Genomic DNA, 15,908 nt, shown 5'->3' on the forward strand with positions numbered 1-15,908 from the left:
TACTATTAACATAATAAAATACTGATATATTTTTCTAATATATTAAATTAAAATACTGATATGAATTTATAAAAATATAAAAATTGTTAATTTAATACTATCAACATAATAAAATTCTGGTACGTTTCTAATATATTCTAATATTTTTATTTAATAAAAATATTAAGATAAATTTCTGTTTTATACCAGAATTAATAAAATTTTCATGATATACGTAAACAATATATAAATAACCCACTGTTACCATTTTTATATATTTCCACTTGCTCGCGTAATTCGTTACACTAAAATTTTTGCAATATAAGCGAGAAGGAAGTACAATCTCAAAGAGAGACAACTAAAATAAATTTCTGTATATCAAGAAAGGGGTCAAAAATGGTAATTTCGTTTCTCGCCGTGAAATAATAAACTCTCAACATTTTGATAAATCCAGGCAGCTGTTATTTAGAATTTCAAGCAGGTTTCCCGACGTTTCCACCGATTTTGATATTTGTCCAACACGGCATTCGCTGTTCGATCGGACCTTTATAACGCGGAAGGCCAAGCAGTTCAAACGATAACTTTCTCCCATTGAGAAGCCCGCCATACACGGGCAAGGAATCTATCTATAGTACTTGCGATTCATTACTCGATTCCCTGGAGTATTCTTTATAAATTAGTTCTCCTCCAATTAAACGGATACCGTTTCCATCGCGTATTAGAACCAACAGAAGTCACTAGCGCACTCTGGTGGCCACTCCGGCGAACTAGTTTCCTTCTGCGTCGTATTTTATATTACCGAATTACACGAATTAAAATTGCTAATGAATAATTGATTAAAATTATTTTATATGAGTATTAGAACATCTACTATAGATATATAAGACTCAAAATTAGATCAATTCGTCCTCCATTATCCCTTTGATTACTGTGGACGCTGAAAATTTTGAAAAATTTCTTTGCTGTTCAATTTTAAGTATGCACAGTAACAATTTAATGCAGAATATAAGGAAATAAATAATTTTGTGTTAATGTAGTGGAATATAGCGTTTTGATTATTATTTTATATACAATAATAGTATAGATAGTATAGATAGTATACAATAATTTCTCAGGAATGCACACCTGACGAAAAGTTAGACTGTTCTCAGTGTACATCGAAAATGGATTCCTAAACTTTTCCAAAGTTCCAAATTCGATTTAATCAGAAATTATTAATATATTCATTGTAAAATTATTCATTATAAAAATTATTAATATATATTATTCATACCACCGTCCACAAAAATTTCACTGACGCTTTTCCAAAAAATTAATTTAAAAACTACTTCTTCGATTCTTTTTAAATCTTCAAATTCGATTGGATCAGAAATTTGTATGAGAGTATATATCCTCGAATCACTGTCTACAAAAATTTGACTGTTAATTTTCCAAAAAATAAATTCGAGAAACCACTCTTCTAAACTTTTCTGAAGTTCCAAATTCGATTCGATCAGAAATTTGTACGAGAGTATATATCCTCGAATCACTGTCTACAAAAATTTGACTGTTAATTTTCCAAAAAATAAATTCGAGAAACCACTCTTCTAAACTTTTCTGAACCTCCAAATTCGATTCGATCAAAAATTTTAGAAACCACTCTTCCAAACTTTTCCAAAGTTCCAAATTCGATTTAATCAGAAATTATTAATATATTCATTGTAAAATTATTCATTATAAAAATTATTAATATATATTATTCATACCACCGTCCACAAAAATTTCAATGACGCTTTTCCAAAAAATTAATTTAAAAACTACTTCTTCGATTCTTTTTAAATCTTCAAATTCGATTGGATCAGAAATTTGTACGAGAGTATATATCCTCGAATCACTGTCTACAAAAATTTGACTATTAATTTTCCAAAAAATAAATTCGAGAAACCACTCTTCTAAACTTTTCTGAAGTTCCAAATTCGATTCGATCAGAAATTTGTACGAGAGTATATATCCTCGAATCACTGTCTACAAAAATTTGACTGTTAATTTTCCAAAAAATAAATTCGAGAAACCACTCTTCTAAACTTTTCTGAACCTCCAAATTCGATTCGATCAAAAATTTATTCGAGAATATATATATTTATACCACCATCCACAAAATTTTCAGTAATGCTTTTCCAAAAACTAAATTTAAAAGGCCATTTTTCTAATCTTTTTCATCCTTCAAATTCGATTCGATCAAAAATTTGTAGGGGAGTATATATCCTCGTGCCACCACTCACAAAAATTTCACTCATACTTTCCCAAAAATTAAATTTTAATGAAATGAAATCCAACCTTTTTTGAATCTCGAAATTCGGTTCGATCGAGATAAACGTAATTCATTCGAGATGTCCTAACTTAATTAGACCACCTGCAGCGTGGACGCATCCCGTTCCCTGCTGATGTCTCCGTGAAACTCCTTCGCGGCCCTTTCGCTTTCCTTTTCCTATCTTCCATGAAAATTACAACGTCGTGATGCGATTCGTCCTGGCTACCGTACTTTGTATACGTACGAGCTTTTATTATCTTTGCGGTGCGCACCGAAACGGGGTAGAGCTTATCGTCATTAAGACCACCTGGCGCAGGAACCATAATGAATATTCCGCGGACACACAACGTGGAACAGTCGATGGACCTTGAGAAATCTCGCGGAATACGTTTGACAAATTAATTTCATCTGTTTGCATGATTCATCGATTGTTTTTACCATGCCGATTTGTGCCGATTTTTTCGCCTTTTTAAATCGGCAGTCGTACGTTGATGATGGCGTTCCTCGATGAATATGAGCTTTGAATATTAGATTTGAAATATCGTGCCTCGCGATGCGCATGAATTATCGCGAATCGTGGATAGCGAATGTGAATCTGAAATTTTCCTTCGCCATTTTATTGATCCGCAGCATGAGCAATGCTTCCTATTTTTCACTCCGTTCCTGGTACAGGGATTAATTAAATATCCTACGGCCCTGGTGCACGGTGTTGCAAATAATCGAAATTTTGTTACAGCGATAATATAAATTTTAAAAATATCTATTAATCGTGATTTATAAGGGATACTTAGATATTGTATTGCGCTAGGATTTAGTTACATAGTCTAGGTAAATTTGAGATAGGAAAATTAGAAAGGCCCCGAATAAAAATTAAAATAAGGAACAGTGTGATTTAACATCGAGAGTACAGAGTTACTCTTTGAAAGTAAGCAGTTCGCTGTCAAAGTCATATAAAATTCAATTTCCTGAACTCTGATCCCACGTATCATCCATCAGCTACGCCCCATCTTAACTTCATCTTAAACTCCCACAGAAGGCTTCATCTCTAGCCTTCAAGTCTAACACAATCACCTCGACACCTTATTACACTATCGTTAGACACACCTAATCTCTATAGACACTGACCTCCATCATCTCAATCCTAAACTTCTCCAACCGAAGTTCAAACACTGACACTGAAAACACTGATTTCTATCTCAATTCCAAACTCCTGCAACAAAAATTCAAACACTAATGTCCATCTCAACCTTCCCAAACTTGTCCAACAGAAGTTCAAACACTGACATTGGAAACACTGACCCCATCTCAACCTTTCCAAACTTCTCCAATAGAAGTTCAAACACTGACACTGGAAAAACTGACCACTATCTTAACCTCAAACTTCTCCAACAGAAGTTCAAACACTGGCACTGAAAACACTGACCTCCATCATTTGAACTCTAAACTTCCCCAACAGAAGTTCAAACACTGTTCCTCATCTGAACCCCAAACTTGTGCAGCAGAAGTTCAAACACTGAGCCCCATCTTAACCTCAAACTTCTCCAACAGAAGTTCAAACACTGACTCTCAGAACTGATCTTTCTCCAAATGCAACCAATGAAGAATCGCTAAGAGAATTAGAAAAGAAGAATAAAAATTTCCCCAACATCAGCCTGTCTTTCCGTCAACATCGTGCAACCCCGTGTGCACCTAACCTAACCTAACCTAACTTAATTTAACACTGACACTGAAAACACTGACCCTCATCTAAACCCCAAACTTCTCCAACTGAAGTTGAAACACTGATACTAAAAATACTGATCTTTCTTCAAATCTAGTGAATGAAGAATCACTAAGAGAATTAGAAAAAGGGTTAATAAAAATTTCCCCAACGTTGACCTGTCTTTCCGTCAACATCCTGCAACCCCGTGTGCACGTGCAGCTTCCACGAACCGCGATAATCATCGATGAACTCTAATTACCGTCGATAATTGGCGCGATTATCGGTGGCCGGGATCATCGTTCGGCGGATAAGAACGCGAGAGGAAAAAAGCGTAAAGAGTCGATCGATCAAAGATGCAATTAGCGGCGAGGCGCGCATCTGGTCCATCTGGATAATCTCCCATCCCGACTGCCACGTTTAATTGAGGCTAATTACGATGGTCGTCCGGCTGACGACTTTATTCGCCTGCCCGAGGATGCTCGTAATTTCGCGGGCCGCGTTTAAACGCGGGAAGAAGCGGTCGCTCCGGATGACCACCAGGGTGCGCTGCGAGTCGTGGCCGCCATTGGTACCGTTACCGATCGTTCCGTCGCCCGATACCCGTACGATTCTGTTAATCTTGGATAATTACACGGACAGACTCGCGTTGGGAATTATTCGTTCATGAGGAAACGTTGCGGGTTTGTTTGGCAGCAAACAGGGTACCGTTTGGCAGCAGATTGCTATTTGGTCTCGATAAGTCAGCGGTCTCGAGGAATTTGGGTGTGAAAGGATCGCGAGATTGCACGGTAGGATACCGTGGCTCGATTATGGCATGTGTTAGGGGAGCCGAGGTCTTTGGCAGAAGGTTATAGCTGCGGAATGGTTTTAATCTTCCTACCCTTTTTTGAGGTTAGCTTCGCGATGTTTGAGATGTAAATGGATTAAATATAGATACGAACTTGGACAGACACGATCCACTTTGCCAGTGGTAATGAACACGTTTCCGAGTCACGGTTATGGCCGCGAGCTTGCTTCCTGAATCATCGACGTAATTGAATCTCCTCGATGTACTATAGCAGTGTATATCAAACGCTTTATCGGCTGAAAACGTGGTCTTCTTGGGCAACCAGGGTAGGAACATGAGCTTTTAGCTGCCGTGATTGTGGGATCTGCGAATGCAGTAGGCTTTGACAGCTTTTAGCGACTGTCAAACATTTTCTCTTCTGTTTTTCTTCCTTTTTTAGAGTTTTTGGGTTTGTTTTAGAGGTTGATATCGGTAGTCGGGATTTTTATTTTTAACGGGGTTTAGAGGGCTATAAAATGGACGTAGGATTGAGGTAGAATCGAAGTAGGATCGTTATACTGCAGCGAAAATCGATTTGGAGAAATCAATATAAAATCGAGATAGAATGAGATATGGAATTGATGTGAAAACTGATATTTAATCAATATACAACTGTCATAAAATCGATAGAATCAATATGGGACTGATATGGGCCCGATATAGTATCGATATAGAATCAACATAGAACCGATATGGAAGTAACGAATGCGTATAAAATAAATATAGATTTCATACGAAACTGACATTATAGTGTAGGATTAACGCTAGATAAATCCTCTGTTGACAGAGATCTGCTCGTTTAATAAGCAACGACTCCTTTTAAATAATAAATAGATTTATTTAAACTGAAATATTACACTATCTTTCCCTGAATTTTTGGACTCTTAACTCTCAAACACACGATTTCCCACTCACTATGACTTGGCTGCACACATTCTGATATGACGCCACTGAGAAGGCAAGCGCCGGTCACTGATGACCGCCATAGCTGTCAACGTGTTAATATTATTTTCTTTCAGAGTCCTTCACTGCTTGCAGTACTACATTTATGATCTGTTGATTCTTGAAATACCGTTTCGGTGGTATTATTATTCCCATGGGGAAATACCATATTCCCAATCTCGTACTTCAGATAAAACACAATGGTATATTGACACTTGGCAGCATATATGCCAAGTACCAAGTATATTACCACAATACCACTTTGGAAATTAGCCAAAAATCGGGGACCAAATCTGACCAAAATTAAGGAAATATAATTCTTTCAGAAAATTTTGGCAGTTGTCAATATATCTCAGGTACACAAGATCATGATCTCCCTCTGTGAAACCTATTTATAAATTTGGTTTCCAAGACTCTGATGTCTAATTTATGTAAAACTATAATATATGAAAAGACCACTTATATATGGTGACAGTTTGGATAGAACGCGATGACACATTGACACTTGACAGCATATATGCCAAGCACCTGACGTATATTATCACAATGGTACTTTGGGAATTAACCAAAAATCGGGATCAAATCTGACCAGAATTGAGGAAAAATAGTTCTTCCAGAAAATTTTGGCAGTTGCCAATATATCTTAGATAGACCTTTGCTGCAAAGCCTATTTAAAAAATCGGTAGGGACGAAGGTCCCTAACTATTCTGTCCCTTTCTAGCCAATTTCCAAGACTCTGATGTATAATTTATCTAAAACTATATTATATAAAAAGACCACTTATATATGGTGACAGTTTGGATAGAACGCGATGACACATTGACACTTGACAGCATATATGCCAAGCACCTGACGTATATTATCACAATGGTACTTTGGGAATTAGCCAAAAATCGGGATCAAATCTGACCAAAATAATTGTTGCAGAAAATTTTGGCAGTTGCCAATATATCTTAGGTAGACCTGTGCAAAGCCTGTTCAAAGAGATGAGGGTCCCTAACTATTTTAGTCCTCTTCTAGCCAATTTCCAAGACTCTGATGTACAATTTATGTAAAACTATAATCTATGAAAAGACCACTTATATATGATGACAGTTTGGATAGAACGCGATGACACATTGACACTTGACAGCATATATGCCAAGCATCTGACGTATATTATCACAATGGTACTTTGGGAATTAGCCAAAAATCGGGATCAAATCTGACCAAAATAATTGTTGCAGAAAATTTTGGCAGTTGCCAATATATCTTAGGTAGACCTGTGCAAAGCCTGTTCAAAGGGATGAGGGTCCCTAACTATTTTAGTCCTCTTCTAGCCAATTTCCAAGACTCTGATGTACAATTTATGTAAAACTATAATCTATGAAAAGACCACTTATATATGATGACAGTTTGGATAGAACGCGATGACACATTGACACTTGACAGCATATATGCCAAGCATCTGACGTATATTATCACAATGGTACTTTGGGAATTAGCCAAAAATCGGGATCAAATCTGACCAAAATAATTGTTGCAGAAAATTTTGGCAGTTGCCAATATATCTTAGGTAGACCTGTGCAAAGCCTGTTCAAAGAGATGAGGGTCCCTAACTATTTTAGTCCTCTTCTAGCCAATTTCCAAGATTCCGATAATGTAATGTAATTTATATAAAACTGTAATGAATGAAAGGATCACTTACCCATGTTGACCGTTTGTTGCAGGATTCACGGGTACCCAGTGCGAGATCGACATCGACGAGTGTGCGGCGAAGCCGTGCCTAAACGGAGGTGTCTGCACCGACATGATCAACTCCTTCAAGTGCACGTGCGCGAACGGGTTCGCCGGTTCTCATTGCCAGATCAACATAGACGACTGCGCCTCGTCGCCCTGCAAGAACGGCGGCATCTGCCAGGACTCCATAGCCAAGTACACGTGCGACTGCCCGCCAGGATTCACCGGGGCCTCTTGCGAGACGAACATCAACGACTGCCAATCGAACCCGTGCCACAGCGGCAACTGCATCGACGGCGAGAACAGCTTCAGCTGCAACTGCTTTCCGGGATTCACCGGGAAACTATGCCAGACCCAGATCGACGAGTGCGAGAGCAACCCCTGCCAGTTTGGAGGAAGGTGCGAGGATCGTATTAACGGGTACCAATGTATTTGTAGACCTGGAACGTCTGGAACGAACTGCGAGGTGAACGTGAACGAATGTTATAGCAATCCATGTAGAAACGGAGCGAGGTGCATCGACGGGATCAACAGGTGAGTCTGCGGTTCGTTGGTTTGGGGGGTCGTCTGTCGAGGGTCGGAGACTTTCGATGGAAATCTTTCGCAATCTGTTCGTGTTAACGAGATCTGAATAGAGAATTGGAAATGGTCGATGCGACGTGTCGGAATTCGAACTCGTGCTGCTTCTTTTACACCGTGGTTCTATCGGCTGCCAATCTTGACGACCCGTTCGTCTCGATCGGGATGGTCTAACCGAAAGTCGCAGTAAGATGGAAGTCCTCGCAATTTGTTCTTGAAATTCCCACTTAGTTGCTTCACTCTCTAATAATAATATACAATCGCACCTGTGTGAAGGGATGACAATGATAGATTGAGAAGATTGCAAAAACGTTCCAATTCCAAATTCTCATCGTTAATAAACCAATTGAAAAACGAAACAATTCTGTATGAATCTGATCCGCAAGCTACTGAACTCTAACAAAAAGCTGAACACCATCAGAATCTGGCAAAATTGACCGTGGGCGACCGGTGTCCTCCGCTCAACTAATCCTACTGACAAACCCACCCCCGAGCGAAAAGACACGAGCAACCTCCACTCGCGTGAACAACACCCAATCTGGCAAAATCTAGCTTCGTTCTAACCATGTCGTTGCTTTCCATCCTCAGTGGACACGGTGTGTTTCCTTCCAGATACTCGTGCGAGTGCGAGCCAGGCTTCACCGGTCAACACTGCGAAACGGACATCAACGAGTGCGCCAGCAACCCCTGTGCCAACGGTGGCCGCTGCATAGACCTGATAAACAACTTCCGGTGCGACTGTCCTCGCGGCTACTACGATGCTAGATGCCTCAGCGACGTGGACGAGTGTGCCAGCAATCCTTGCGTGAACGGCGGCACCTGCGAGGACGGTGTCAACCAGTTTATCTGCCACTGTCTGCCAGGCTACGGAGGCAAGAGGTGTGAGGCTGACATCGACGAATGCGGCTCTAATCCCTGTCAACACGGTGGCACTTGCAACGACCATCTGAACGGGTACAGTTGCAACTGCCTGGCTGGCTATGCTGGTACCAATTGCGAGACCAACATCGACGACTGTGCCAACAACCCTTGTCAGAATGGTGGCTCCTGTATCGACCTCGTGAACGACTACAAATGCGTCTGCGAGCTTCCTCACACGGGGAGGAACTGCGAGGACAAACTGGATCCTTGTTCGCCTAACAAGTACGGATTTGGGTACTTTGCTTTGTTTTGGTCAAGTGGTTTTCTTGACGTTATGACGGTTCCTCTGGGTATTGATGCGTTCACTGTGTTATTGCAGATGTCTTCATGGCGCCAAGTGCTCACCATAGACTGTTTCTCTGGGTATTGATGCGTTCACTGTGTTATTGCAGATGTCTTCATGGCGCCAAGTGCTCACCATCCTCCAACTTCCTCGACTTCGCCTGCACTTGCACGGTCGGTTACACTGGCAGACTCTGCGACGAGGACGTCGACGAGTGTGTAATGACGTCTCCGTGCAGGAACGGCGCCACTTGCAGGAACACCAATGGTTCCTATCAGTGCCTCTGTGCGAAGGGCTACGAAGGTCGGGATTGTATCATTAACACCGACGACTGCGCTTCCTGTGAGTATACAACGTCGTTTGTTAGTTTGTTTGTAGTTTTGTACGCGTGATTAATTGGAATTTGTTATTTGCAGTCCCCTGTCAAAATGGTGGCACTTGCCTGGACGGTATCGGAGACTACACCTGCCTCTGCGTGGACGGCTTCAGTGGGAAACACTGCGAAATCGACGTGGACGAATGTTTGTCGCAACCTTGTCAAAATGGTGCTATCTGTAAGGAATACGTGAACTCGTACACTTGTCAGTGTCAGCTTGGATTCTCCGGGATAAATTGTCAGACCAACGACGAGGACTGCACTGACAGTAGCTGCATGAACGGTGGCAAATGCATCGATGGGATCAACAACTATACCTGTGTCTGTAAGCCTGGTTACACGGGCTCAAATTGTCAGTACCGTATCAACGAGTGCGACAGTTCACCCTGTCTGAATGGAGCTACTTGCCATGATCATGTACAATATTACACTTGTCATTGTCCTTATGGATATACTGGAACTAGGTGTGATCAGTATGTCGACTGGTGTGCGGATAATCCTTGCGAGAATGAAGCTACTTGTGTCCAGCACAAAAATAAGTACCACTGTAATTGCTCTCCTGGTTGGACTGGTAAAGTGTGCGACGTGGAGATGGTTTCCTGCAAGGATGCAGCTATTAGAAAAGGAGTACCCGAAAAGAATCTGTGTAACAATGGTACCTGCGAGGATATAGGTAACAGTCATCGTTGTCATTGCCTAGAGGGATACACTGGTTCCTATTGTCAAGAGGAAGTCAACGAGTGTGATTCTGCTCCCTGTCAGAATGGTGCTACTTGCAAGGATCTCGTTGGGTCTTACCAGTGTCAATGCACCAAAGGTTTCCAGGGGCAGAATTGTGAGCTCAATGTGGACGATTGTAGACCTAATCCTTGTCAAAACGGTGGCACGTGTCACGATCTTATCAGTAACTTTAGCTGCTCTTGTCCTCCGGGTACCCTGGGTTTCATATGCGAACTCAACGTGGACGATTGCGCTGTTGGCACTTGTCACAATAATGGAACATGTACTGACAAGGTTGGCGGATTCGAGTGCAAATGCCCTCCTGGTTTCGTGGGACCTAGATGCGAGGGTGACATCAACGAGTGCTTGTCGAATCCTTGTATGTCACCAGGGACTCAAGATTGCGTACAACATATCAACAACTACCAATGCAACTGCAAACCTGGCTACATGGGACGTCACTGTGAAATGAAAGTGAACTTCTGCGACAGCTCACCATGCGAGAATGGAGGTGTTTGTACTGCCAAACAAGCTGGACACACTTGCCTTTGCCCCAGTGGCTATTATGGAAACAACTGCGAATTCGCTGGTTCTTATTGCGACAGGGAACCTTGCTTACACGGTGGAACTTGCAGAGTAGCTGAAACAGAAGTTGGATATAGGTGTTACTGTCCTCCTGGAACCACTGGAACTCACTGTGAAATAGACGCTAAGGATGAATGTGCCAGTAATCCCTGTCAACAGTCCAATGCTGTTTGCAAGAACCTTCTGGGTGATTATGCTTGCGATTGCCCACCGAAATGGACTGGCAAAAACTGCGAAATCTATGATCCTAACTATGGAGGAGGTATATTTGGCAGTCCTAACTCGAACATTCCAAAAACCATGAATGCATACGATCTTGATTTAGAATTAGAGAGAAAGAAGTGTATTGAGAACAGATGTAAAGAAAAGTCTGGTAACCACCATTGCGATGAGGAATGTAACAGATACGCTTGCAATTTTGATGGAAACGATTGTTCCTTGGGTATCAATCCATGGCGTAATTGTACTGCTCCTATCAACTGTTGGGACGTTTTCATGAATGATGTCTGCGACGAAGTTTGCAACAATGCTCAATGCCTGTTTGATGGAAGAGACTGTGAAAGAAAATTAGCTCCATGCAAGTAAGTAATTGCGTCGTTAAAAGATCCTATAAGTTTCTGTTATATGTATAATGTTATTTAATCTGTATCTATCTTTACAGCCCCATCTACGATGCCTACTGTCGCAAACATTACGCCAATGGACACTGTGATTACGGATGTAACAACGAAGAATGTAACTGGGATGGTCTCGATTGTGATATAGAGCCACCATCGTTAGCAGAAGGTGTGATTTCGGTAGTAGTAAGGATGGACATGCAAACATTCCGCTCTAACGTGGTGGCATTCCTAAGAGACATTGGACACGAATTAAGAACCACCTTAAGAATAAAACAAGACGAACTCGGCAATGACATGATATATCCTTGGAAGAGAGAGCCAGGATTACCGACTATCTTTGGTCGGCCGACCACGATCTACACCAATACACAAAGCGGTGTTATGGCCTATTTAGAGATTGACAATAGAAAATGTACCGTTACCCAAGGAGCAGTATGTTTCCCATCAGCGAACGAAGCAGCGGAATATCTGGCAGCCACAGCGTCCAAACATTCCTTATCTCGAAACTTCCCAATCGAACTAGTTCGAGGTGTCATTGGGCCTCAGGGTCCAGAGTACCCAGATGCTCCAACAAATTACAAGTATGTCTTCATCGGTGTCGTCATCGTGGTACTTGGAGGAATGTTAGTCGGTGTCCTGGTCACTGCACAAAGAAAACGAGCTGTTGGTGTTACATGGTTCCCGGAAGGTTTCCTGCGCACTAGCAGTGGCAGTGGTCAACGTCGTAGATCAAGGAGACGTGGTCCAGATGGTCAGGAAATGAGAAACCTGAACAAGCAACCTTCGGTGAACTGTATGGATCTTGATGTAGGAAACGTAAGAACGCAACAATGGTCAGACGACGAGTCAGACTTACCACCTTCGAAGAGGATGAGAGCAATAGAACCTGGGTACGCCAGTGACCACACTGCTATCACAGATTATGAAGAAACAGAACCTCGAATGTGGACTCAGCAGCACTTGGACGCTGCAGAGATTCGTAGACCAGACGCTGGTGTTCTGACACCACCTAGCCTCGAACATGGTCAAGACGTAGACGCCAGAGGACCCTGTGGAATGACACCACTGATGGTAGCCGCTGTACGGGGTGGAGGATTGGATACCGGAGAAGAGGAGGACGAAAGTGACGGTACAGCTGCTGTGATCGCTGATCTAGTTGCACAGGGTGCAGACTTGAACGCCACCACAGACAAAAGTGGCGAGACATCGCTTCATCTGGCGGCTAGGTACGCCAGGGCTGATGCAGCGAAGAGGCTCCTGGACGCTGGAGCAGATGCTAATTCTCAAGACAATACTGGTAGAACGCCTCTTCATTCTGCTGTCGCTGCTGATGCAATGGGAGTCTTCCAAATATTATTAAGGAACAGAGCAACAAACCTGAATGCTCGTATGCACGATGGAACTACCCCATTGATCTTGGCTGCTCGTTTAGCCACCGAAGGCATGGTGGAGGATCTCATTAATGCAGACGCTGACATCAACGCGGCTGACAATAGTGGCAAAACAGCTCTTCACTGGGCTGCAGCTGTTAACAACGTCGATGCTGTGAATATACTTCTGGTTCACGGCGCGAACAGAGATGCTCAAGATGATAAAGACGAAACACCGTTGTTCCTTGCAGCCAGGGAAGGCAGTTTCGAAGCTTGCAAAGCGTTGCTTGATACATTCGCCAATAGGGAGATTACCGACCACATGGATCGATTACCAAGAGATGTGGCTAGCGAGAGATTACATCATGACATTGTGAGATTATTAGACGAGCATGTGCCCAGATCGCCACAGATGGTGAACGTGATACCAAACGGTCCTCTCATGGGTAAGTGCTTTCCCAGTTTAGATTTCAAATTGATTTATATTTGTACCTGTATACGATAAACACTCTTTGAGAAACTTGATGGTAATAAAATTTTCTATTGTAGGATCTCCAAATCACCCGCAACTCATCACACACCCCACGGTGATCGGTTCCGCACCGAAGCAAGCAAAGTCCAAGAAGCGGCCAAAAACAGGGACTACGGGGAATCCAAACAGCCCCGAGTCGGAGGGCGGAGTAGTGGTAGTAAGGCGAAAACCGTCAGTAAAGAAGCCACAGGCGAAACGTGGTGCTCAGCCCCCAAACCAGGAGATTCCTCAGGGAGCGGAGGGAGCAGAGGGAAATTTACCAAGTCCCCACGACAGTGCAAGCCTATACAGCAACGCGCTCCCATTGGTAGGCCACACGGCAACAGCGAAGCAACCACCACCGTACGAGGACTGCATAAAGGGGCAGTCCATGCAGGGTCTTCAGCAGTTGGGGTTAGACACGTTCACGACCAACTACGGACTGCTTAATTTTCACGACCAACTAATAGCATCGCACCAACGACAAGCGCAAGGGATGGTGAACACGTTGTCGCCGCCTTATAGCAATCAGTCACCGCCACACTCGGTGCAGTCAAACATGACTCTGTCTCCACAGGCGAGCTACATGGGCTCGCCGTCTCCGGCAAAAAGCAGGCCGTCGTTGCCCACTTCGCCTACCCACATTGCCGCCATGAGACAAGCGACGCATCAAAAGCATGGCGGTATGCCACCGGTGGGATTTGACTTTGAGAATCTTCCTTACTCGTCGAGTCAGCAGCAACAGCAACAGCAGCAACAGCAGATGCAACAGACACAGCAGCAGATCCAGCAGCAGCAGCAGCAGCAACAGCAGAGTACGCAGCAACAGCAGCAACAGCAACAGCAGCAGCAGGCTCAACAGCAGACGCAACAGTACTATCAGTACTTGACGCCACCTTCTCATCATTCCGGACCGGATGTAACGCCACAGCATCTGATGCAAGCGCCAGAAAGCTTCCCAACACCATCCCCGGACAGTCCAGGCCACTGGTCCTCCAGTTCGCCACACTCAAACAGCGACTGGTCCGAGTGCATGGCGTCACCGAACGCGTATGGCGCCGGAGCCGCTCATCAAAGTAACAAGGGCTCCGAGGCGATCTACATATGAAGGCGGCGGTGCTCTCTAGCTCGCGCGAGTAAGTCGTAAGCCGTGAACCACGGCACATACGTGAACTGTGATTAGCTCGTCGAGTTCGAGGGCGATTCTCGCCGATAATTTGTTAAGTGGTACCTCCATTGGGGGTCCGTGTGACGAACGCTCTCTCGTAAGGTCAATTGTGTAGCGAGATTGTGGATCGTTTTACGCTCTGCAGCGGAGGGCGTCAGCGAATGCGTACACCACTACTACTACAGCTCTATATATATATAAATATTTATGAATATAAATATAGATGAATAATTATATATGTATATGTATGCGAAGGAATACCCTTGTTCTTTCGAACAAGAACCCATATACAGACACACACCGTTTATGTAGTTCGTTCAACGATTGTGCCTTTTCTTAAAGAATTTAACAATGATCTAGAAATAACGATGCGTGATCGTACTCAGCAACCTGCTCGTGCATCTTGGCTCAACGAACAATGGTGCCTTCGACTTGCCACAGTGTGAAGACCCGATAGACACTATTCTTCTACTTTTTTCTTTTTTTTTTTTTCTTAAATAAGAATAAGGAACGAAACCTTGCTATCTACAATAGTATTGTACATAGGACAATGTAGAACACGGAGAGTCGTTCACACTGTCACGAGTGTGTTCGAACGGGGACCACATAGAGTGTAATATGTAATATTCTATTTAAATATGTCACGCACAATACTTTCTGTGAACGAAAGAGGGAGGATCGTATTATTGGCGACACGTGTCCATAAGCTTCGATCGTCTCGCGAGGCACTGTTCGACACCTGTAACACGCGATGCGTTTCGTAGAAGCAAAAGGGGAGCCGAAAGAAGAAACTCGCGCGTCAGACAGAAAGTTGAGAATCGTGCCTTCGAATAAGCGTAGGATATAAGAAGTTCTTGCGTAGATAAATCTATTAAATTATGTATCTTGATGAAACGCAGCGTTTCCAAATGGCCTTTAACACCGATTTATTACCGACTAGCACGAGGCATAATATTATATGTAAGATACAAAGGCAACTTTTGTACGGTCGACGGGAGCCTCAGAGAAATCGTCTTCACCCCGCGAACGGATCGTTCCATACGCAGACATTCCATTCGATCGACGCTATTTTTCCATTCTCTTTTTGTTTTTCCCTGTCTCTTTAATTATCTTGTACTCTTCCTGTCGATTCCTCAGCCACGGGGAATATCCGCGGATCGCTAGGATCTCGAATTTAAATGTCTCATTCGAGTCGAGGAATGTTAACCTAATTCGCGGGTACGCCTTGTATTTGCTGTCTGTAGAATCGTTTTTATTATTAACGAGCTAGCGTAATCGTTAACGTTTAATTACTTTGTAAAAGCGTACGCGTAAATA

At 42.9% G+C, this 15,908-nt stretch overlaps 1 protein-coding gene across 1 annotated transcript in view; it reads left to right on the top strand.

Annotated features, from left to right (window-relative positions):
- LOC108552572 (neurogenic locus Notch protein) overlaps window positions 1-14,531 on the top strand; it is a 46,566-nt gene extending 32,035 nt beyond the window's left edge. The window contains exons 2-7 of the mRNA XM_017907189.1: window positions 7,449-7,992; window positions 8,626-9,180; window positions 9,351-9,583; window positions 9,658-11,503; window positions 11,584-13,358; window positions 13,462-14,531. Coding sequence (XP_017762678.1) covers window positions 7,449-7,992; window positions 8,626-9,180; window positions 9,351-9,583; window positions 9,658-11,503; window positions 11,584-13,358; window positions 13,462-14,531 — 6,023 coding nt within the window. The remainder of the gene's footprint in view (window positions 1-7,448; window positions 7,993-8,625; window positions 9,181-9,350; window positions 9,584-9,657; window positions 11,504-11,583; window positions 13,359-13,461) is intronic.
- Window positions 14,532-15,908: the final 1,377 nt, after the last annotated feature.

This window comes from Eufriesea mexicana, unplaced genomic scaffold (assembly GCF_001483705.2).
Source record: "Eufriesea mexicana isolate 0111107269 unplaced genomic scaffold, ASM148370v2 scaffold7170, whole genome shotgun sequence".
In the NCBI taxonomy this organism is placed as follows: domain Eukaryota; kingdom Metazoa; phylum Arthropoda; class Insecta; order Hymenoptera; family Apidae; genus Eufriesea; species Eufriesea mexicana.